The sequence below is a fragment of the Oncorhynchus masou genome, chromosome 24, assembly GCF_036934945.1.
Source record: "Oncorhynchus masou masou isolate Uvic2021 chromosome 24, UVic_Omas_1.1, whole genome shotgun sequence".
NCBI classification, from domain to species: domain Eukaryota; kingdom Metazoa; phylum Chordata; class Actinopteri; order Salmoniformes; family Salmonidae; genus Oncorhynchus; species Oncorhynchus masou.
Genome location: NC_088235.1, coordinates 84,164,047 through 84,186,908, shown reverse-complemented (window position 1 = coordinate 84,186,908; position 22,862 = coordinate 84,164,047). Strand labels below are relative to the sequence as shown.

General features: G+C 44.3%; 1 protein-coding gene across 1 annotated transcript in view; it reads right to left on the bottom strand.

The window, feature by feature from the left end:
* LOC135512873 (ephrin type-B receptor 1-like) overlaps positions 1-22,862 on the bottom strand; it is a 202,228-nt gene that overhangs the window by 72,841 nt on the left and 106,525 nt on the right. Inside the window, exon 4 of the mRNA XM_064935338.1 lies at positions 17,793-17,948. Within this exon, the coding sequence (XP_064791410.1) occupies positions 17,793-17,948 (156 nt within the window). The remainder of the gene's footprint in view (positions 1-17,792; positions 17,949-22,862) is intronic.

The window sequence follows — 22,862 nt, the reverse complement described above, 5'->3', positions numbered from 1 at the left end:
GTATGAGGATACTGTTTGTTCAAACATGTAATTATGTAGATGTGGAAGTATCTTGATATGACTGCAAGTAGGTGTTGATGGCCATGTGTGGCCTTCTCTAATTTGAGAATCTTTTAGCTGGGATGACTCGGTTCACACAACACAGGGTCACTGGTCCTTTGTCAAAAGCCTGTCTGTGCTTAATAGGGCCCAATGTCTTTGACCTGCTTCTCAGCTTTGACAAAAAACTACAGAGGGGTTGAGAAGACTGATGTGATCACCACTTAACAGCTAATTTTACCTGCCATTATGGCCACTCTCTCCTTCCCTCTGTCATTTGTGAGAGGATCTAATTTGTCCACAGCATTAGTTACCGTTCTCTGCCTCTCTCCCCCTTTGTCCATCAGCTGCAGGAGTCAAGGTTGATTTGGCTCAGTGGCACAGGGCCGCCATACACCAAGCTGAGTTATCGACACCCAGACCCACAGACTGGTCTGTAGATCCATGCTAATTACATTTACATTTTAGTAATTTAGCAGACACTCTAATGAACTTGAGAGTAATTGAAACTGCACCTTGTCCCCTTGCCCTCAGGCACGCGACAGGGGGGTAATCGTTTTGCCATTGGCTAGCCTTTGATGGATAACCAGCCTTCTGCACAAAACTAGCAGGAGGCCTCAGAGTGAAAGAGCCAAAGGGTTAGCTAACATTCTGTAGCTAACATGCAATTAAAAGTGTATAATTCACTTTTTTTTATTTTTTTATAATTCACTCAGCTAACATGCAATTAAAACTGTATAATTCACTTTTAATTCATATTTACATACTGTAACTTAGTTACAATAACAGTTCACATATGGAGAAACTGCCAAAATAAAAGGAAACAACAAGATAATGTGTCTTAATAGGGCAATGGGCCGCCACGAACCAGAACAGCTTCAATGCACCTTGGCATAGATTCTACAAGTGTCTGGAACTCAATTGGAGGGATGCGACAGCATTCTTCCACAAGAAATTCCATAATTTGGTGTTTTGTTGATTGTGGTGGAAAATTCCATCTCAGGCACCAATCCAGAATCTCCCATAAGTTTCCAATTGGGTTGAGATCTGGTGGCATATGGTTAACATAGTTTTCATGCTCATTAAACTATTCAGTGACCACTCGTGCCCTGCGGATTGGGGGCACTGTCAACCTATGGGGGCATAGCAATGATAATAATGGCCATTTTTATACATGACCCTGAGCATGATGGGATGTTAATTGCTTACTTAATTCCGGAAAGACACCTGTGTGGAAGCACCTGCTTTCAATATACTTTGTATCCCTCATTTACTCAAGTGTTTCCATTATTCTGGCAGTTACGTGCAGCTAGTAATTCCGGTAGTATACCATTAGTGTTGGTCCTTGAATTTAAACAGGAGTCTGTGACTTGACATCCTAACAAAGAACAGACGAAGGGGGTTTTAATGGGTATGTCTCAGAGACAAATCAATCTATTCTAGACTACAGTACTCAGTGCTTCTGCCATGTGCTATATCAATACCCAAGGGGCACAGCAGTCTGAAACTGTCTGCTCTAAAGATGCCAAGGCGGCTTTAACATTCAACCATGCCTTTGAAGGAAAAACCCATGAGAGGCCATTTCAATTCCAATCCGAGCAATAGCTTATTTTTATGTTTTCATGACGACCTTTTGTAGCTGTCAATGTCTGCGTGTGAAAGCAAAGGGAAGAGGGTGTGTGTCGGTACGCAACCTGCATATTTCATGAAACCGAGTGATGATTCTGGGTTAGAGATGACCATGTATAAGGACCGACACTGCAGATGAGAAGCAGGAACGAGGAGTCAACATTTTAATATAGCACAAACAGTAAACAGGACAGGAACAATGTCAGCACCGGGTAACATAACGGCATACGAACATTAATACAGCAGCGGGGAACAGAGCTGGGGAACTGACAAATATAGGGGAGGTAATAAAAAAAACAGGTGATTGAGTCCAGGTGAGTCCAATAATTCGCTGATGCGCATGACGAGGGAACCAGGTGTGCGATATGATGGTGGCAGGAGTGCGCAGTGCTGGGCAGCCTGGCACTCAAAGAGCGCCAGGGAGAGAGAGCGGGAACCTGCGTGACAGTACTTGCCCCTCTAGGGGCACCACCTGGCAGAGCCAGACGGGCTGGCCGAAGCATGGGTGCTGGACCAGCCGGCTGGGGTGTAGGAGCCTGGCGAACCGGCTGAGGCGCGGTAGCCTGACGATCTGGTTGAGGTGTGACAGTCTGATGATCCCATTAGGACGTGGGAGCCTGCCGAGCCAACCAGGGAAATGAAACCTCGAGCCAACTAGGGCATGGAAGCCCGACGATCCAGCTAAGGCATCCCCGGTTCCTTCGGCGGCAGCCCCTGGACCTGACGTCACCACCAACTGAAAAGCCAGCAGTGCCCGATGCTTCATTTGAAGGTTGCTACATTCTGTAAGAACCGACGCTGGAGATGAGAAGCAGGTATGGGGAGTCAACATTTAATTTGGAACCGACATAGAACAGGAATGACAATTAATACCGCATCCGTGGATCGCTGGGGAACAGTCAAATATAGGGGATGTAATAATCAAATCAAAGTTTTTGTCACGTGCGCCGAATACAACAGGTGTAGACCTTACAGAGAAATGCTTGCTTACAGGCTCTAACCAATAGTGCAAAAACGTATTTGGTGAACAATAGGTAGGTAAAGAAATAAAACAGTAAAAAGACCAGCTATATACAGTAGCGAGGCTACATACAGACACCGGTTAGTCAGGCTGATTGAGGTAGTATGTACATGTTGATATGGTTAAAGTGACTGATATGGTTAAAGTGACTAAATCAGGTGATTGAGTAAAAATAATTTGCTGATGCACGTGACGAGGGAAGCAGATGTGTGTAATGACGGTGGCAGGAGTGCGCAGTGCTGGGCAGCCTGGCACTCAGAGTGCCAGGGAGAGAGAGCGGGAGCAGGTGTGACACCATGTCCCTGTTTTTACATACAGTGGGGAGAACAAATATTTGATACACTGCCGATTTTGCAGGTTTCCCTACTTACAAAGCATGTAAAGGTTTGTAATTTTTATCATAGGTACACTTTAACTGTGAGAGACGGAATCTAAAACAAAAATCCAGAAAATCACATTGTATGATTTTAAAGTAATTAATTTGCATTTTATTGCATGACATAAGTATTTGATACATCAGAAAAGCAGAACCTAATATTTGGTAGAGAAAACTTTGTTTGCAATTACAGAGATCATACGTTTCCTGTTGTTTTTGACAAGGTTTGCACACACTGCAGTAGGGATTTTGGCCCACTCGTCCATACAGATCCTTCAGGTTTCGGGGCTGTCGCTGGGCAATACAGACTTTCAGCTCCCTCCAAAGATTTTCTATTGGGTTCAGGTCTGGAGACTGGCTAGGCCACTCCAGGACCTTGAGATGCTTCTTACAGAGCCACTCCTTAGTTGCCCTGGCTGTGTGTTTCGGGTCGTTGTCATGCTGGAAGACCCAGCCACGACCCATCTTCAATGCTCTTACTGAGGGAAGGCGGTTGTTGGCCAAGATCTCGCGACACATGGCCCCATCCATCCTCCCCTCAATACGGTGCAGTCGTCCTGTCCCCTTTGCAGAAAAGTAGTGTGTTACTAATGGTTCACTTTGAGACTGTAGTCCCAGCTCTCTTCAGGTCATTGACCAGGTCCTGCTGTGTAGTTCTGGACTGATCCCTCACCTTCCTCATGATCATTGATGCCCCACAAGGTGAGATCTTGCATGGAGCCCCAGACTGAGGGTGATTGACCGTCATCTTGAACTTCTTTCATTATCTAATAATTGCGCCAACAGTTTTGGCCTTCTCACCAAGCTGCTTGCCTATTGTCCTGTAGCCCATCTCAGCATTGTGCATGTCTACAATTTATCCCTGATGTCCTTACACAGCTCTCTGGTCTTGGCCATTGTGGAGAGGTTGGAGTCTGTTTGATTGAGTGTGTGGACAGGTGTCTTTTATACAGGTAATGAGTTCAAACAGGTGCAGTTAATACAGGTAATGAGTGGAGAACAGGACGGCTTCTTAAAGAAAAACTAACAGGTCTGTGAGAGCCGGAAATCTTATTGGTTGGTAGGTGATCAAATACTTATGTCATGCAATAAAATGCAAATTAATTACTTCAAAATCATACAATGTGATTTTCTGGATATTAAAAACAAATAATATTTACCTTACTAGGCAAGTCAGTTAAGAACAAATTCTTATTTTCAATGACGGCCTAGGAACAGTGGGTTACCTGCCTGTTCAGGGGCAGAATGACAGATTTGTACCTTGTCAGCTCGGGGATTTGAACTTGCAACCTTCCGGTTACTAGTCCAACACTAACTACTAGGCTACCCTGCCGCCCCAGATTCTGTCTCTCACAGTTAAAGTGTACCTGTGATAAAAACAGACCTCTCCATGCTTTGTAAGTAGGAAAACCTGCAAAATCGCAGTGTATCAAATACTTGTTCTCCCCACTGTATATGTGTATGTGTGTGTGTACGTATGTGTGCATAATGCATGTGTGTGTGTGTGTGTGTGTGTGTGTGTGTGTGTGTGTGTGTGTGTGTGTGTGTGTGTGTGTGTGTGTGTGTGTGTGTGTGTGTGTGTGTGTGTGTGTGTGTGTGTGTGTGTGTGTGTGTACAATGATCACAGACTAAATATGAGGAGTTAATCTCACAGCTACAGACATTAACATGCTTGCCTCTGCGTAAGGCGGAGCTGATATGTGAATGTAGGATGGGTCTCATCACTCCTTTCCCAGGTGGAGTAATAGCTACAGTCTCTATCTGACTCCAGGTAATTAGCATTGATGTTTTGCCAGGTCCACACGCTGTGCAACACTGCTGGCTTGCCGTAAGGGTGCTGCTTCAATTAGAATAATTGAAACATCAACGTTCTCCTCTTCACCAGTATGGCAAGGCCCAGGATAGGGCCGGATGAAGGCTTCCAGGAGGGGATACATAGGGGTACAGGGAGTTCCAACAGGGAGGTATGGAGGAGGGCCTGATGTTTAATAGGTGTAGTAGTGATAGGTCTTTGAAGGAGCAGGGGGCTCAGCGGTGAGGCTCCATGGTTAAAGTGTAGTGTTGCTCTCCTGCTGACAGAGCGGAGAGCGTATCAATCCATCACCCTGCTAATCTGACAGAGGGAGCAGCAGAATACCAGCCCACTCTACACACCTTGGTTTGCCTGACGCCTACTGATACTCCTACACAGCCTAAAAACTGCTCTACTGCACAGTCTGTGAGCAGGGGGAAACAGTAGAGACAGTGTGTGTGTGTCCTCACAATGATATTAAAACAAAAAATTCAGACAAGTGGGGACATTTCGCCGGTCTCCACATGGAAAAATTATATTTTAGGTTTAGGGGTACAATTAGGATTAGAATTATGGTTAGGGGTTAGGTTTAGGGTTAGCGTGCGTGTGCGTACATTCTTGTGTGTGTGTGTTTGTTTGTGTTTCTGAAATCCCGCTTCATCTGTAAGATAATTTGGTGAATAGTAAGTAGAATAAATATGTGAGTTAATAACATGCAAACGGTAACAAGGATGCTTAGATGTACACCCACTACGAGGCTGGCTTCAAGGGAGCTCTGCTCCATACTGTTTCCTCAGAGATCTGCCTTCCACAACTGTGCAGAGCTTTCAAGTGAACTGTTCTCAATCAAGCACTCAATCAGTGGGGGGGGGGTTAATTATTTAAGCTGATACATCCTGTCTTACATCAACTGTGAGAGGTTAAGGACACGGGTGGGCCCTGCGGTTCAACCATGCATTCATTACATTGATTACAGCTGCAGAATCATATATGAATGCACACTTCACCACTGTAAACATACACTATGCAGCTGCTGTCTCTGTCTGTGTCTTTTGAGTACTTTTAACAGCAAAAGTGGTGAGTGGGAGAAGTTAAAAAGACAGGGTGACGGTTGGTTTCTGAATCAAATTCCAAACAACTACCCTAAAATCTACTCACTTTGGCTAAATGTATAAAATGATATGAAGACTGTTAGTCATTGTAGGGAGGTAAGCGGAGAAAACAATTTACTCTGATATTGTCATCTGTTCCTCTCTCACCTCTTTTCATTTTTAGTCCTTCTCGTTCCATAAAATTGAGAGGAAGACATTTTGTGTGAGTGAGGATGGTTTATGACTTGCTACTGGTTACAGGAACATGGTCCCACGTGGCGGCTGTGGTGGAACAAAGCGTGTTTGAGAGAAAAAGCCTATATGAAGCCTGCAGTTCAATTACACCCACAAACAACAGCTGTAAACTAACTAAATGCTTAGTTACGGGTCCTTGAAATAGTGACATGAGGAATAAATACACAGTGAATAACTAATAACAATGACAAGTAAAAAAATAAACATGGCTATATACAGGGAGTACCAGTACCAAGTCGATGTGCAGAGGTATGAGGTAATAACATGGCTATATACAGGGAGTACCAGTACCGAGTCGATGTGCAGAGGTATGAGGTAATAACATGGCTATATACAGGGAGTACCAGTACCGAGTCGATGTGCAGAGGTATGAGGTAATAACATGGCTATATACAGGGAGCACCAGTACCGAGTCGATGTGCAGAGGTATGAGGTAATAACATGGCTATATACATGGAGCACCAGTACCGAGTCGATGTGCAGTGGTATGAGGTAATAACATGGCTATATACAGGGAGTACCAGTACCGAGTCGATGTGCAGAGGTATGAGGTAATAACATGGCTATATACAGGGAGTACCAGTAGAGGTATGAGGTAATAACATGGCGAGGGAGTACCAGATGTGCAGAGGTATGAGGTAATAACATGGCTATATACAGGGAGTACCAGTACCGAGTCGATGTGCAGAGGTATGAGGTAATAACATGGCTATATACAGGGAGCACCAGTACCGAGTCGATGTGCAGAGGTATGAGGTAATAACATGGCTATATACAGGGAGTACCAGTACCGAGTCGATGTGCAGAGGTATGAGGTAATAACATGGCTATATACAGGGAGTACCAGTTCCGAGTCGATGTGCAGAGGTATGAGGTAATAACATGGCTATGTACAGGGAGTACCAGTACCGAGTCGATGTGCAGAGGTATGAGGTAATAACATGGTTATATACAGGGAGTACCAGTACCGAGTCGATGTGCAGAGGTATGAGGTATTAACATGGCTATATACAGGGAGTACCAGTACCAAGTCGATGTGCAGAGGTATGAGGTAATAACATGGCTATATACAGGGAGTAGCAGTACCAAGTCGATGTGCAGAGGTATGGGGTAATAACATGGTACTGGTACTCCAAGTCGATGTGCAGAGGTATGGGTCATGGTACTGGTATCCCTGTATATAGTCATGTTATTACCTCATACCTCTGCACATCGACTCGGTACTGGTACTCCCTGTATATAGCCATGTTATTACCTCATACCTCTGCACATCGACTTGGTACTGGTACTCCCTGTATATAACCAAGTCGATGTGCAAGGGCACGAGGTAATTGAGGTAGTTATGTGCGGTGTATTTGGAAAGTATTCAGACCCCTTCAATTTTTCCACATTTTGATATGTTACAGCCTTTTTAAAATGGAATTAAAAAATGTTTTCCCTCAATCTACAAACAATAGCCCATAATGACAAAGCGAAAACAGGTTTTTAGAAATGTTAGCAAATGTATTAATAATAAAAAACAGAAATACCTTATTTACGTAAGTATTCAGACCCTTTGCTATGAGACTCGAAATTGAGCTCAGGTTCATCATGTTTCTATTGATCATCCTTGAGATGTTTCTACAACTTGAATCGAGTCCACTTGCGGTAAATTCAATTGATTGGACATGATTTGGAAATGCACACACCTGTCTAGATAAGGTCCACAGTTGACAGTGCATGTCAGAGAAAAAACCAAGCCATGAGGTCAAAGGAATTGGCCGTAGAGCTCCGAGACAGGATTTTATTGAGGCACAGATCTGGGGAAGGGAACCAAAACATTTCTGCAGCATTGAATGTCCCCAATACCACAGTGGCCTCCATTATTCTTAAATGGAAGAAGTTTGGAACCACCAAGACTCTTCCTAGAGCTGGCCACTCGGCCAAACTGAGTAATCGGGGGGAGAAGGGCGGTGACCAAGAACCCAATGATCACTCTGACAGAGCTCCTCTGTGGAGATGGGAGAACCTTCCAGAAGGACAACCATCTCTGCAACACTCCATCAATCAGGGCTTTATGTTAGAGTGGCCAGACAGAAGCCACTCCTCAGTAAAAGGCACATGACAGTCCGCTTGGAGTTTGCCAAAAGGCATATAAAGGACTCTCAGACCATGAGAAACAAGCTTCTCTGGTCTGATGAAACCAAGATTGAACTATTTGGCCTGAATGCCAAGCGTCACGTAAGGAGGAAACCTGTCACCATCCCTACGGTGAAGCATGGTGGTGTCAGGATCATTCTGTTGGGATGATTTTCAGTGGCAGGGCCCGGGAAACTAGTCAGGATCGAGGGAAAGATGAACGGAGGAAAGTACAGAGATATCCTTGATGAAAACCTGCTAACGAGCGCTCAGGACCTCAGACTGGTGCGAATGTTCAACTTCCAACAGGATAATGACCCTAAGCACACAGTCAAGACAATGCAGGAATGGCTTCTGGACAGATGTCTGAATGTCCTTGGGTGGCCCAACCAGAGCCCGGACTTGAACCCGATCTAGCATCTCTGGAGAGACCTGAAAATAGCTGAGCAGCAACGCTCCCCATCCAACCGGACAGAGCTTAATCTGCAGAGAAGAATGGGAGAAACTCCACAAATACTGTTGTGCCAACCTTGTAGCATCATACCCTAAAAGACTCGAGGCTGTAATCGCTGCCAAAGGTGCTTCAACAAAGTACTGAGTAAGGGTCTGAATACTTGTGATATTTCAGATTTGTATGTTGTGGGTGAAAAGTACAGGAGGGGACTAAGCACACACCCCTAAGGGGCCCTGTGTTTATGGTCAGCGTTGCGGATATTGTTGCCTATCCTCACCACCTGGGGGTTGGCCCATCAGGAAATCCAGGATCCAGTTACAGTGGAAGGTGTTCAATGCCAGGGTCCTAAGCTTGGTGATGAGCTTGGAAGGCACCATGTTGTTGAATGCTGAGCTGTAGTCAATGAACAGCATTTTGCCTTTAACTTTGTCCAGGTTGGTAAGGGCAATGTGGTGTGCAATAGAGATGGCATCATCTGTGGATCTGTTGGGGCAGTATGCAAATTGGAGCAGGTCCAGTGTGTCTGGGATGATGGTGTTGATGTGAGCCATGAGCAGATTTTCAAAACATCTCATGGCTAAAGACGTGAGTGCCAAAGGGCAATAGTCATTTAGGCAGGTTACCTTGGCGTTCTTGGGCACAGGGACTATGGTGGTTTTCTTGAAACATATACAGTGGGGCAAAAAAGTATTTAGTCAGCCACCAATTGTGCAAGTTCTCCCACTTAAAAAGATGAGGCCTGTAATTTTCATCATAAGTACACTTCAACTATGACAGACAAAATGAGAAAACAAATCCAGAAAATCACATTGTAGGATTTTTTTATGAATTTATTTGCAAATTATGGTGGAAAATAAGTATTTGGTCACCTACAAACAAGCAAGATTTCTGGCTCTCACAGACCTGTAACTTATTCTTTAAGATGCTCCTCTATCCTCCACTCATTACCTGTATTAATGGCACTTGTTTGAACTTGTTATAAGTATAAAAGACACCTGTCCACAACCTCAAAACACTCACACTCCAAACTCCACTATGGCCAAGACCCAAGAGCTGTCAGGACACCAGAAACAAAATTGTAGACCTCCACCAGGCTGAGAAGACTGAATCTGCAATAGGTAAGCAGCTTGGTTTGAAGAAATCAACTGTGGGAGCAATTATTAGGAAATGGAAGACATACAAGACCACTGATAATCTCCCTCGATATGGGGCTCCACACAAGATCTCACCCAGTGGGGTCAAAATGATCACAAGAACGGTGAGCAAAACTCCCAGAACCACACGGGGGGACCTAGTGAATGACCTGCAGAGAGCTGGGAACAAAGTAACAAAGCCTACCATCAGTAACACACTACGCCACCAGGGACTCAAATCCTGCAGTGCCAGACGTGTCCCCCTGCTTAAGCCAGTATATGTCCAGGCCCGTCTGAAATTTGCTAGAGAGCATTTGGATGATCCAGAAGAAGATTGGGAGAATGTCATATGGTCAGATGAAACCAACATAGAACCTTTGGTAAAAACTCAATTCGTCGTGTTTGGAGGACAAAGAATGCTGAGTTGCATCCAAAGAACACCATACCTACTGTGAAGCATGGGGGTGGAAACATGCTTTGGGGCTGTTTTTCTGCAAAGGGACCAGGACGACTGATCCGTGTAAAGGAAAGAATGAATGGGGCCATGTATCGTGAGATTTTGAGTGAAAACCTCCTTCCATCAGCAAGGGCATTGAAGATGAAACGTGGCTGGGTCTTTCAGCATGACAATGATCCCAAACACACCGCCCGGGCAACGAAGGAGTGGCTTCGTAATAAGCATTTCAAGATCCTGGAGTGGCCTAGCCAGTCTGCAGATCTCAACCCCATAGAAAATCTTTGGAGGGAGTTGAAAGTCCGTGTTTCCCAGCAACAGCCCCAAAACATCACTGCTCTAGAGGAGATCTGCATGGAGGAATGGGCCAAAATACCAGCAACAGTGTGTGAAAACCTTGTGAAGACTTACAGAAAACGCTTGACCTCTTTCATTGCCAACAAAGGGTATATAACAAAGTATTGAGATAAACTTTTGTTATTGATCAAATACTTATTTTCCACCATAATTTGCAAATAAATTCATTCAAAAATCCTACAATATGATTTTCTGGATGTAATTCTTTTTTTGGCTGTCATAGTTGAAGTGTACCTATGATGAAAATTACAGGCTTCTCTCATCTTTTTAAGTGGGAGAACTTGCACAATTGGTGGCTAACTAAATGCTTTTTTGCCTCACTGTAGGTATTACAGACCGGGTCGGGGGTGGGTAGAAAATGTCAGTGAAGACACTTGTCAGCTGGTCAGTGCATTCTCTGAGTACATGTCCTGGTATTATGTCTGGCCATGCAGGCTTTCGAATGTTAACCTGCTTAAAAAGGTCTTATTCACAGCTCGTCTTGTAGGCTTGCGTCACTGGGCAGCTCGCGGATGGGTTTCCCTTTGTAATCCGTGATAGTTTGCAAGCGCTGCCACATTTGTGGCGTGTCAGAGCCGGCATAGGATTCAGTCTTAGTCCTGTATTGATCCTTTTCTTGTTTGATGGCTCGTTGGTGGTCGTAGATGTATTTCTTATGAGGATTAGTGTTATGCTCCTTGAAAGTGGCAGCTCTAGCCTTTAGTTTAGTGCAGATCTTGCCTGTAATACATGGATTCTGGTTAGGGTATATAGGTTCGGTCACTGTGAGGACGAAGTTGCCAATGCACTTGTTAATGAAGCCGGTGACTGATGTGATAAACTCCTCAATGTTATTGGATGAATCCTGGAACATATTCCAGAATGTGCTAGCAAAACAGTCCTGTAGCTTAGCATCTGCTTCATCGGACCACTTAAGTATTGAGCGCGTCACTGGTTCTTCCTGTTTGAGTTTTTGCTTGTAAGAAGGAACTAGAAAAGCTGATCTAGAGTTTGGTGGCCTCTAGTTGCACAGGTGACATGATGGTAAATGGAGTTCAGTTCCCCTGCAGTAAAATCACAGGCCATGAGAAACACAGCCTCTGAATGTGCACTTCTGGCACTGCACAGCTCGTTGAGTTCGGTCTTAGTGCCAGCATCAGTTTGCTGTGGTAAAAAGACAGCTATGAAAAAATAAATAGGTGAAAACTCTCTTGATAAATAGTATGGTCTGCAGCTTAACATGAAGTAATCTAACTCAGGCGAGTTCTGCTAAGTTGTCGCACCATCTGTTGTTAACAAAAAAAACACCCCTCTAGTCTTGACAAATCATAGAAAAACCAGCGAGATGCATATTCATGTCCTCGTTCAGCCACGACTCTGAGAAACATAGGATATTAACTTTTTTCAGGTCATGTTGATAGGATAGTCTCAAACAGAGCTCATCCTGTTTGTTCTCCAGTGACGTTCGCCAACAGATCCGAGGGCAATGGTGGTGTTCTACCTTCTGTGTAATGTGTAAGCTACAAAGCTTGGAAGACAGCTTAAACTATTCCAATAAAGAATCAGTATGCATTGGTACCGTTAACAATCTTTAGTAGAATATATTTTGTTTGTAAGACTGTAACAGATACGGAAAGGAGAAAATGTATGAGAAAAAGTCACTATATACACTACCGTTCAAAAGTTTGGGGTCACTTAGAAATGTCCTTGTTTCTGAAAGAAAATCACATTTTTTGTACATTAAAATTACATCAAATTGATCAGGAATACAGTGTAGACATGGTTGATGTTGTAAATAACTATCATAGCTGGAAACAGCAGATTTTTTATAGGCGTACAGTGGCCCATTATCAGCAACCAGCAACCTAGGAACAGTAGGTTAACTGCCTGTTCATGGGCAGAACGACAGATTTGTACCTTATCAGCACGGGGGTTTGAACTTGCTATGATTACGCTCCCGGATACGGGATTGCTCGATGCAAGAAGTTAAGGCTATTCCAAGAAATTGCCAAGAAACTGAAGATCTCATACAATGCTGTGTACTACTTCCTTCACAGAACTGGGCTAACTGGCGCTAACCAGAATAGAAAGAGTAGTGGGAGGCCCCAGGGCACAACTGAGCAAGAGGACAAGTACAGTTTGAGAAACAGATGCCTCACAAGTCTTCAACTGGCAGCTTCATTAACCTCTAGCGTCGAGCAAACCCGTATCCGGGAGCGTAATCATAGCCTCAAGCTCATTAGCATAACGCAACGTTAACTATTCATGAAAATCGCAAATGAAATTAAATAAATATATTGGCTCACATTAACAACACTGTCATCTCAGATTTTCAAAATATGCTTTTCAACCATAGCTACACAAGCATTTGTGTAAGAGTATTGATAGCTAGCATAGCATTAAGCCTAGCATTCAGCAGGCAACATTTTCACAAAAACAAGAAAAGCATTCAAATAAAATCATTTACCTTTGAAGAACTTCAGATGTTTTCAATGAGGAGACTCTCAGTTAGATAGCAAATGTTCAGTTTTTCCAAAAAGATTATTTGTGTAGGAGAAATCGCTCCGTTTTGTTCATCACGTTTGGCTAAGAAAAAAACCCGAAAATTCAGTCATAACAACGCCAAACTTTTTTCCAAATTAACTCCATAATATCGACAGAAACATGGCAAATGTTGTTTAGAATCAATCCTCAAGGTGTTGTTACACAGATCTATTCGATGATAAATCATTCGTGGCAGTTGCCTTTCTCCTCTGAACTGAATGGAAAAGTGGACGCAGCTGGAGATTGCACAATAATTTCGACGGAGAACACCAAGCGGACACCTGGTAAATGTAGTCTCTTATGGTCAATCTTCCAATGATATGCCTACAAATACGTCACAATGCTGCAGACACCTTGGGGAAACGACAGAAAGTGTAGGCTCATTCCTGGCGCATTCACAGCCATATAAGGAGACATTGGAACACAGCACATTCAAAATCTGGGGCATTTCCTGTATGAAATATCTTGGTTTCGCCTGTAGCATTAGTTCTGTGGCACTCACAGACAATATCTTTGCAGTTTTGGAAACGTCAGAGTGTTTTCTTTCCAAAGCTGTCAGCTATATGCATAGTCGAGCATCTTTTCGTGGCAAAATATCTTGTTTAAAATGGGAACGTTTTTATATCCAAAAATTAAAAGAGCGCCCACTATATCGAAGAAGTTTAATAGTACCCGCAAAACACCAGACGCAACGTCAACAGTGAAGAAGCGACTCTGGGATGCTGGCCTTCTAGGCAGAGTTGCAAAGAAAAAGCTATCTCTCAGACTGGCAAATAAAAATAAAATATTAAGATGTGCAAAAGAACACAGACACTGGACAGAGGAACTCTGCCTACAAGGGCCAGCATCCCGGAGTCGCTTCTTCACTGTTGACGTTGAGACTGGTGTTTTGCGGCTACTATATAGCCAATGTAGTCTCGCCAGGATTCTGCCTCGCCTGCCTCTTTTCACTTCCGCTGATCACTGTTCTGATGTGCAGAAACTGTTTTCGGTCATAGGACATGATGACGGAGACATTATGTACAAAAAAAGTTAAGATCAGCTTAAAAAAAAAAAAAAATAGCAGAATTAGTCAGGAGCCCGTAAGACTGCTGCTATCCACTGCAGCACCATCTCAACTAACCTGTCTCTCTGGAGTTAATAGCTAGTGGATTAGAGAGGAAACACAGAGAGAGAGAACGTGTATCGGGACAGACGAGAGGGATTGGGAGCAAGAGGGAGAGTGTGCACACTGATGGGTGGGGAACATAAGAATGCGTATAACTGATGTGAGCAAGGAACATGAATAATAACAATGATGTTTGTGCTGTAGGTCCAATCCAATTATCACTGCATATTGGCTATGCTTGAATTGCCCAGCCAATGCTGTTCGCAGACCATTTTAAAATTATATTTCAAAATCTGAGGTGTATAATTACTAGTAATAGATCATTTGTTGAATTTCTTGTGAGGCACAGCTGAGTATAGTAATTAGCTTTTTATTTTATTTGATTGGACTGATGGCCTGCATCTGGTCAATTTGAGAGGAGGGAGGGATGGAGGGAGGGAGAGCAGCGGGGAGGCTGCCTCTCACCCGATTCTCCGCCCATTTGCTCTCCCTCCCTTCGGTGAGAAAGGGGACAGTCTTCCAGCTGATGGCAAAACTCAAGTCGCACTGCATTATTTCTGCCTCATGCACTAATTCATGTTGTTACTCCTATGACCAGAAATATTTCTCAATGTTAAAATACATAAGCTGCTAATAATAACAACCCAAGCTTATTGAAACACTTTGTAATACTCATTCATTACAGCTGCGGTGCTGGTTGTAGTGTGACTGGAAGTGGAAATAGGGAGAACGCGCATTCTATGACTTATAAAAGTGTTGACACTGCTGAACTTAAACATGAGCTTATTCATTTTAAACAGCAACTCTTTGCTGTATTTGTTGACTTTCTCTCCAGTCATGGTTTTAAAAGTTTTTAAATCTCACAGTATCAACTTTGATGTGTGCTCGAGGCTTAAGGCTCGGGGAAACTGTGCCGATAAGTAGATCTGAGCGATCTGATTGGCCAGTTGTAGGCCTATAGGTGCACTTGATTTGCTATCTGGGCCTGTCGGGTAGGTTGAGTTCTACCTTCAAAATGGGAACACTTTGCCTTTCCGGTGCTATGGCTGCTGAATCAAGTGCACCTATCGGCAACAGCAGGAAACAAATAAAAAAATAGGAACGCAAGGCTTTGTCGTTGGGTATTTTACAGAGATGTTTGGTGATCAACTACGAAAGCTTGGAGATCTCTCGCTCTCTCTCTCCCCTATTGGGACCTAAAGATGCTTCGAAGACCCAACTCTACAACCCGAGAAGTACCTTCATCCTGCTAATCACATTAACACAGGAGCTGGGGATGGAGGGATGGAGAGAGAGAAGTGAGGGATTAAGGCCTTTCTGAAGCACCTCTCCAGGGTTTCACAGCGGGGCCCCACTACTCTGGCTGGAGAAGCCCGAGGGTAGGGGGGGTAATGAGGATTGTAACAGCACTGAAGGTCCAGGCTCAGCAGGAGGCCAGGCCTCAACACTGAGCCATCGCTAAGTCACATGAAAGGAGGGAGAAAAGCCCCTCAACAACGCCTCATCACCATCAAGGATAAGAGGCCAGAGAAAGAAAAGACAAGTCACACCACACAGCTCTTAATGCTTTAGCCCTGGGCTTAGCAGCTCCAATGTGTCTCCAAAATGTCTCTCTAAGAAGCATCGATTGCATGGAGTTTGAAGGCAACTAAATAGTTAGAAGAACCATTTATATTACCAGTTGTATTTATATAATAGTAGGTCTAAGGAAAGGTTCCACAACTGGCGGCCCACGGGTGGTTACATTTATATATATATATATATATATCTTGTTTTGAATTACTTGTAAAAACACCAATAAATCAGCTCCAAGTGATTTTAATTTTGGAAATCTGTTCCCAAGTATTCCCCACATTATAGAGACAAGTGATCATACAAATGTAAGCAAGGTTTGAAATGATTATGTTTAAGTCAAATCTTATATCTTTTGGGCTTCTTGCTGTCAATTTCAGCCTACAAATTATTTTTAATTATGTTCTGGCCCCCCAACCAGCTGTTCAAGACAAAATTGGCCCGTGGCTGAATCTACAATATGTTGGTCTAAGGGTTCTATATAGAATAATAATGGGCAGTGTTTTCTGACTCAAAAACATTTTATGAATGGGGTGACTATTTATGAATGGGGTGACCATGTCTTATTTTCCACTAGTACTTGTCTATCCAGGTCACCTACATAGTGCAGCGTCCCACTTTCTCTGTCCCTGTAGGTTTGAGGGGAAATTAATCAGGGAGTTTTAGGGCAATGGTTGGAGTGGCTGGCTCAACTTCAGGGACATTAGTTAAATCTTATTCATGTATCGACCTACATTGATATGATCTGGGGCAATGGAGTAGACAGACAGACACATAGAACAGCTGCTACACTACATACGTACACATCCCTGTCCCAGTCTCTCATTTGGAGAAAAGTCAACAGGAGACTATTGGTAGTGTGTCAGTAAGGTGATGAAAAAGTAAAACGGACACCTAGTTTTATAAGCTTGTCATATAGGTCTCTTTAGCAGCTACTGTGATGTCCATGGTGAATATGGCCAGTCAAACCCAACGATATAAAAGCAATTCATAGGTATGACCCAAATTAATCATAATTTTCACTCAGTTGCTGAAATAATTGTTGCATGCATTGGATGACTCATCCATCGATGGGATCATACAGTCTTCCTGTCCTGCAGTTCTTTATACGAGAGTACTTTCTCTATCTCACACTTAATTGACTGGAGTGCGTTACAGTGTGAGTTTTAAAACTCAGCTGGTAGAGGGGGTGGCCCACCACACATCCCTCAGGTTCCTCGTGTCCTATTAATAGGTTGCACCTCCGTCACTCGGTTGAGTCATGCCATTATTAGGAACTTTCTCAAGCCGCCCGGTGGCTAATTACTGTTGAGTCTAAATTACACTGTAGAGCCTGGAAATACGATGACATTGCTAAAGTAGTCATATACTTAGTAGGAAACAAATTTTCCAGGATTATCATGTCGTCAAATTTACTTTAGGCAGATGTCAATGTTGTCATTAGCGAGCAAAAGTTTGGCAAAAATAGCTAGCAATGCTAACGTTAGGTAGCTAAAATCTGGTTGCCTCCCCTCAATCTTGGATAGCTAGCTAACAGTATACTGCATCTAAAGTCAATCTGGTGACATCAAAATGATGACGAAACGTTTTCCTAATAATTATCTGACTCTTTTGTAATGTCATTTTATTTCCAAGCCCACTGTATTGCACTTTTGCTGAAAAGTGCAATACTGCGCTTATTGACGATGCATTGAGTCGAATGCACTCAAGCAGCACAGGTAGAGCAAGGGATGATAGCCAACCTTGAAATATATAGTATCTACAAAAGTAAAAAAATGTACTCAGGAGTTAAAACAGTTGATATTGCACACACCCTTTCCAAATGAACATTAATTTTCCCATTGATGAGTAGTAGGAATGTGAGACTTACTGGTGCAGGAGGCCTCGGGCAGGTCCATGTCTCCTCTGTAGTATCCGTTACGGCAGCCGCAGATGGTGGCAGCCTCCACAGTGGAGCGGCTGTTGGGGGGGCACTGCAGACACAGCCCTGGCCCCTGGGTGGACTTGAAAGTCCCCTGAGGACACGCTGCAGGGAAGACAAAAAGAAAAGACAGAGAAAATTGCATTTAGACTCTTCATCAACATCCAGTGTACTGTATGCATGGCCCAACATGTAGGCTACCATTACTCCACCCAAAAGTCAGTCTCGCACACAAGACATTTCCTCCTGCGCAATAGCCTGGAGACGAGGTTACCCAAAGGTTGACTAAAAGAATATAAGTTGCCTCACTATAACCATCAGTAAGCGTTGACTCACCCTTCAACAACTTTAACTATGGCTCTCTATGCCTTAGTGGACCTACAGTACATATTCTACTGTCATAAAACATAACTCCAAAAAGAACAACAGATCTGATAAGTTAATAGGTGCCTCGCTTCATTTCAGTCTGAGTACACAGCAATAACAATGGCGTGTAATAGGTCCCTTAATTACAGTAAGAAAATAATGTGTTTGTTCACAATAATCTGTCTGAAGAATCACCGCTATGGAGGCTAGATTGCATAATCACACTGATCCAGGATAACATAAACAGCCATTACAGAGAATGTTAACTGCTCATCTGCCGCTCCGAGTGTGAATTGGCATGTGAATGTGGCGGCTAAATGAGTGAATTTCTATTTTCCCTCATCCAGGCGACCTTGACTCGATACAAGTCTGCTCGGGGGCTCAAATGGAACGGATTTTCTTCATATTCCTGATCTGATTCTGGGAACCCTCCAGCCAACATTTAAACGGATTGCACAAGCCGACCGAGAAGCACGGCTACAGCTGGATTTGTTCAAAGATGAATCCAAGGCAGAAGAAAGGGATTCCAAACTACAGTTGTTACCCAGAGATAGTAATACCCCCTGGTTTACAGTTATATGAAGTGGTGCATAATGGTGGCATTAAATCATCACTTGTTTAAGTATTCAGCTGTGTGTAAAGTGATCTTCTTATCTCATGACTTAGGAATGGTCCCAGTGTGGAGCCGTCACTCTGAAATCAGTTGCCTGAACAACGTTCACATTTCCATAATCCCTCTCCAGTAGCATTGCACCATGACTCAGTCTATCCTCCACTAAATTGCCTCTCTCACTCTCAGCAGATAAGAGTAAAGACGTTTTTTTGCTAAGGTGCAGAAAGTGAGAGAATCCTTGGGGAATGGGGGACACATGGAACTTTAATACATTCTTCAATCTTTTATTTACTCCAGAAAATGGGGGTTGTTCCAAAAACAGGAATTGTGAAAGAAATAAGGACCAGATTCAATATGAGGAAAAGTAGATCCCAAGGGGAAACTATCAAACTTACCTAAGCATATCTTATGTACTGCTACAGCAATTAAAACACAGAACACCAGCTCTCTTACTAAGTCAAATGTTTTAAGGATCATTTTCTGTACAAGCCATTACCTCAGCACAGGCTTTCAAAAGACCTTCCCAGCGATCACAGAAGTGGGATAATGTAATTAAACGATTGGAAGCGAGTGCATCGCTACAAACAATATGAAGATATGGTATTGATTTACTTATTAAGAAGTTTGGGAAGCCAGATCAGATGGCCTATCCAGTTCTTGGAAATTATTATCCCAGGCAGGAAGCAGGTACCCTCAGATCTGTGTGATATCCCGTGTTCACTGTGCAGCTCCTACCATCTATCGTCTCATGTCATTTCAACCTCAAAATTAAAACCCTGACTATGGAACCGAGAACAACACTAAATTAAATTCCACTTTTTTTCTCTCTCAGATAAGGACCCGATCCTGCTGCACTGTTTTGAGCACACCTATTGTATACACCTCTGATACTGTTGCCTGTGCTCAGCCGCTGCTCTTTTCTCTCTCTCTCTCTCTCTAGAACTGTTTGTCGGAGCCCTGCTGAGTCCTGCCCCGCCCTGCCACTCACACAGAGCCTGCAGGCCTATGACAGCGGGGGGCATGGTAAATAGCGCTAAGTAGCGGGCACACAAGGCTTCCACAATACCCACACAAACAAGTGCTAACGTCCAGCCTAATGCCCACCCGCAGAGCAGAGTGGGGCCAGAAAGAAGGAATAAGCAGCACACTTCTAAAACAACATAATGACAAGATGCTATTTTATCTTCCTTTCTTCTCTTTCAGTCCTATTTTGCAATGGTTAATCCATCCCTGGGAACCTATACACTTCTTTAAGCATAGACTGTATGACAAGCATATACAGACAGGTAAGCTGTCATAAGATTAGAAATAAATGCCGTTTAAAGCATTATGATGAAAAAGGCAGGCTGTCATTGAAAGAATAAAGGTTGGAAAAAGAGTTTTGGACCCACAGACACACCATACTGTCTTGCAGCAGTGGATTCAGGCCACTCACTGATATTATGTTTTTAAACCCATCTGGCCAGGGCAGTCACTGAAAACAGATACAACCCAGAGTCCATATGCTCTGTAGTTGCCGCTAAAGTTATAATATCATCACTATTGCAATGACATGTGCAGGGCCTGGAAGACAACACTTGGTTCTGCGCTTGTCCAATAGCGCCATTGGTGCACCTGTAATGATGGGGCGGTGAGTCGGAAGCAGGTGAAGAGGATGAATCAGGAGCTGGGAAGGTTCCTGAGGAGTCACTGTCAGCACCGGCAGGGTGAGTGGGCACGTTTCCTTCCTTGGGCAGAATATGCCCAGAACTCTCTATGTCACTCCTCCACTGGGTTGATACCCTTCCAGTGTGTGTTGGGTTTCCGCCCTGGCCCCGTGGACCCCGGGCCAGACCGCGGCTCCTGTGGTAGATGAGTTGTTCCGGCGTGTGGAGGAGGTGTGGAACAATGCACACGTGAGACTTCAGCGCGCTGTCCATCGTGTAGAAGGAGCAGTCAGACCATCATTGCAGTGAGACCCCTGTGTTCCATCCTGGGGATCGCATCTGGCTCTCTACCAGGAACCTGCCACTCCGCCTGTCCGACCAGAAACTGAGCCCCCGGTTTGTGGGGCCGTTCAAGGTTCTCCAGAGGGTCAATGAGGTGACATACAGGTTACAATTACCCAGTCACTACCGTATCTCACCCTCTTTTCATGTCTCCCTTCCCAGGCCGGTGGTTCCTGGTCCCCTAGCTGATGCTGTCCCCCACGACACACCTCCACCCCCCCGCACGTTGAGGGGAACCCGGCGTACGCTGTCAGATCCCTACTAGACTCCCGGCGTCGTGGGGGTCGGCTCCAGTATCTGGTGGACTGGGAGGGTTTATGGCCCAGAGTAGCGTGTTGGGTTCTGGGCGGAGGACATTCTGGACCCCAACATCATCCGTGGAGCCACACGTCAGAGGGGGGGCGTGTACTGTCACATCTGCTTCTGCTCCTCCCCTCCGGCGTACGACGTCGCCAAAGTACTAACCACCGGTCCTGGGAATCATCATTATTATTACACCTGGCCCTCATCATTACGTCCACCTGTGAATCATTATGATTCACACCTGGACTCCATTACCTTCATAATTTCATCCCCTTTATATGTCACTCAACAGTTGGTATTGTTCTTGTGTATTGGGGTACTGCCTTATGTTAGTGTTGTGTTCTTGGTTGTTGTTGTTTTATTAAAACGTTTCACCAGCAAAAAAATAATAAATAAATAAAAACACCCTGATGCTTCCTTTTGGTGAGGCGTCATTCTGTAACGAGTGGGCTGAGAGTCAGAAAGCAAGTTCAGGGAGTGTGTTCTAAAAAATAAATGTAACATAATACAAAACACAAACAATGCAGACAAGCAACAGAAAAAATGACACCTGGGAAATAAACAAAGGAGAGTGACATATATAAGGCAGAAAATCAAGGAGGTGATGGAGTCCAAGTGAGTGTCATTATCAAATCAAATTTATTTATAAAGCCCTTCTTATATCAGTATGTCACAAAGTGCCAGCCAAAACCCCAAACAGCAAGCAATGCAGGTGTTGAAGCACGGTGGCTAGGAAAAACTCCCTAGAAAGGCCAGAACCTAGGAAGAAACCTAGAGGAACCAGGCTACAAGGGGTGGCCAGACCTCTTCTGGCTGTGCCAGGTGGAGATTATAACAGAACATGGACAAGATGTTCAAATGTTCATAGATGAACCAGCAGGGTCAAATAATAATCACAGTGGGTGTCGAGGGTGCAACAGGTCAGCACCTCAGGAGAAAATGTCAGTTGGCTTTTCATAGCCGATCATTCAGAGTATTTCTACCACTCTTGCTGTCTCTAGTGTTGAAAACAGCAGGTCTGGGATAGGTAGCATGTCCGGTGAACAGGTCAGGGTTCCATAGCCACAGGCAGAACAGTTGAAACTGGAGCAGCAGAACGGCCAGGTGGACTGGGGACAGCAATGAGTCATCAGGCCAGGAAGTCCTGAGGCATAGTCCTAGGGCTCAGGTCCTCAACGAGAGAGAGAAAGAAAGAAAGAGAAAAAGAGAGAGAGAATTAGAGAGAGCATACTTAAATTCACACAGGACAGAGGATAAGACAGGAGAAATACTTCAGATATAACAGACTGACCCTAGCCCCCCGACACAAACTACTGTTTGGAGGGGAGGGGTCAGGAGACGCTGTTGCCCATCTGACGATGTAACCCCACCCACTTTTCCAAAGCACAGCCCCCACACTACTCGAGGGATAACTTCAACCACCAACTTACCATCCTGAGACAAGGCCGAGTATAGCCCACAAAGATCTCCGCCACGGCACAACCCAAGGGGGGGGCGCCAACCCGGACAGGAAGATCATGTCAGTGACCCACTCAAGTGACGCACCCCTCCTAGGGACGGCATGGAAGAGCACCAGTAAGCCAGTGACTCAGCCCCTGTAATAGGGTTAGACATAGAGAATCCCAGTGGAGAGAGGGGAACCGGCCAGGCAGAGACAGCAAGGTTGGTTCGTTGTTCCAGGGCCTTTCCGTTCACCTTCACACTTCTGGGCCAGACTACACTCAATCATAGGACCTACTGAAGAGATGA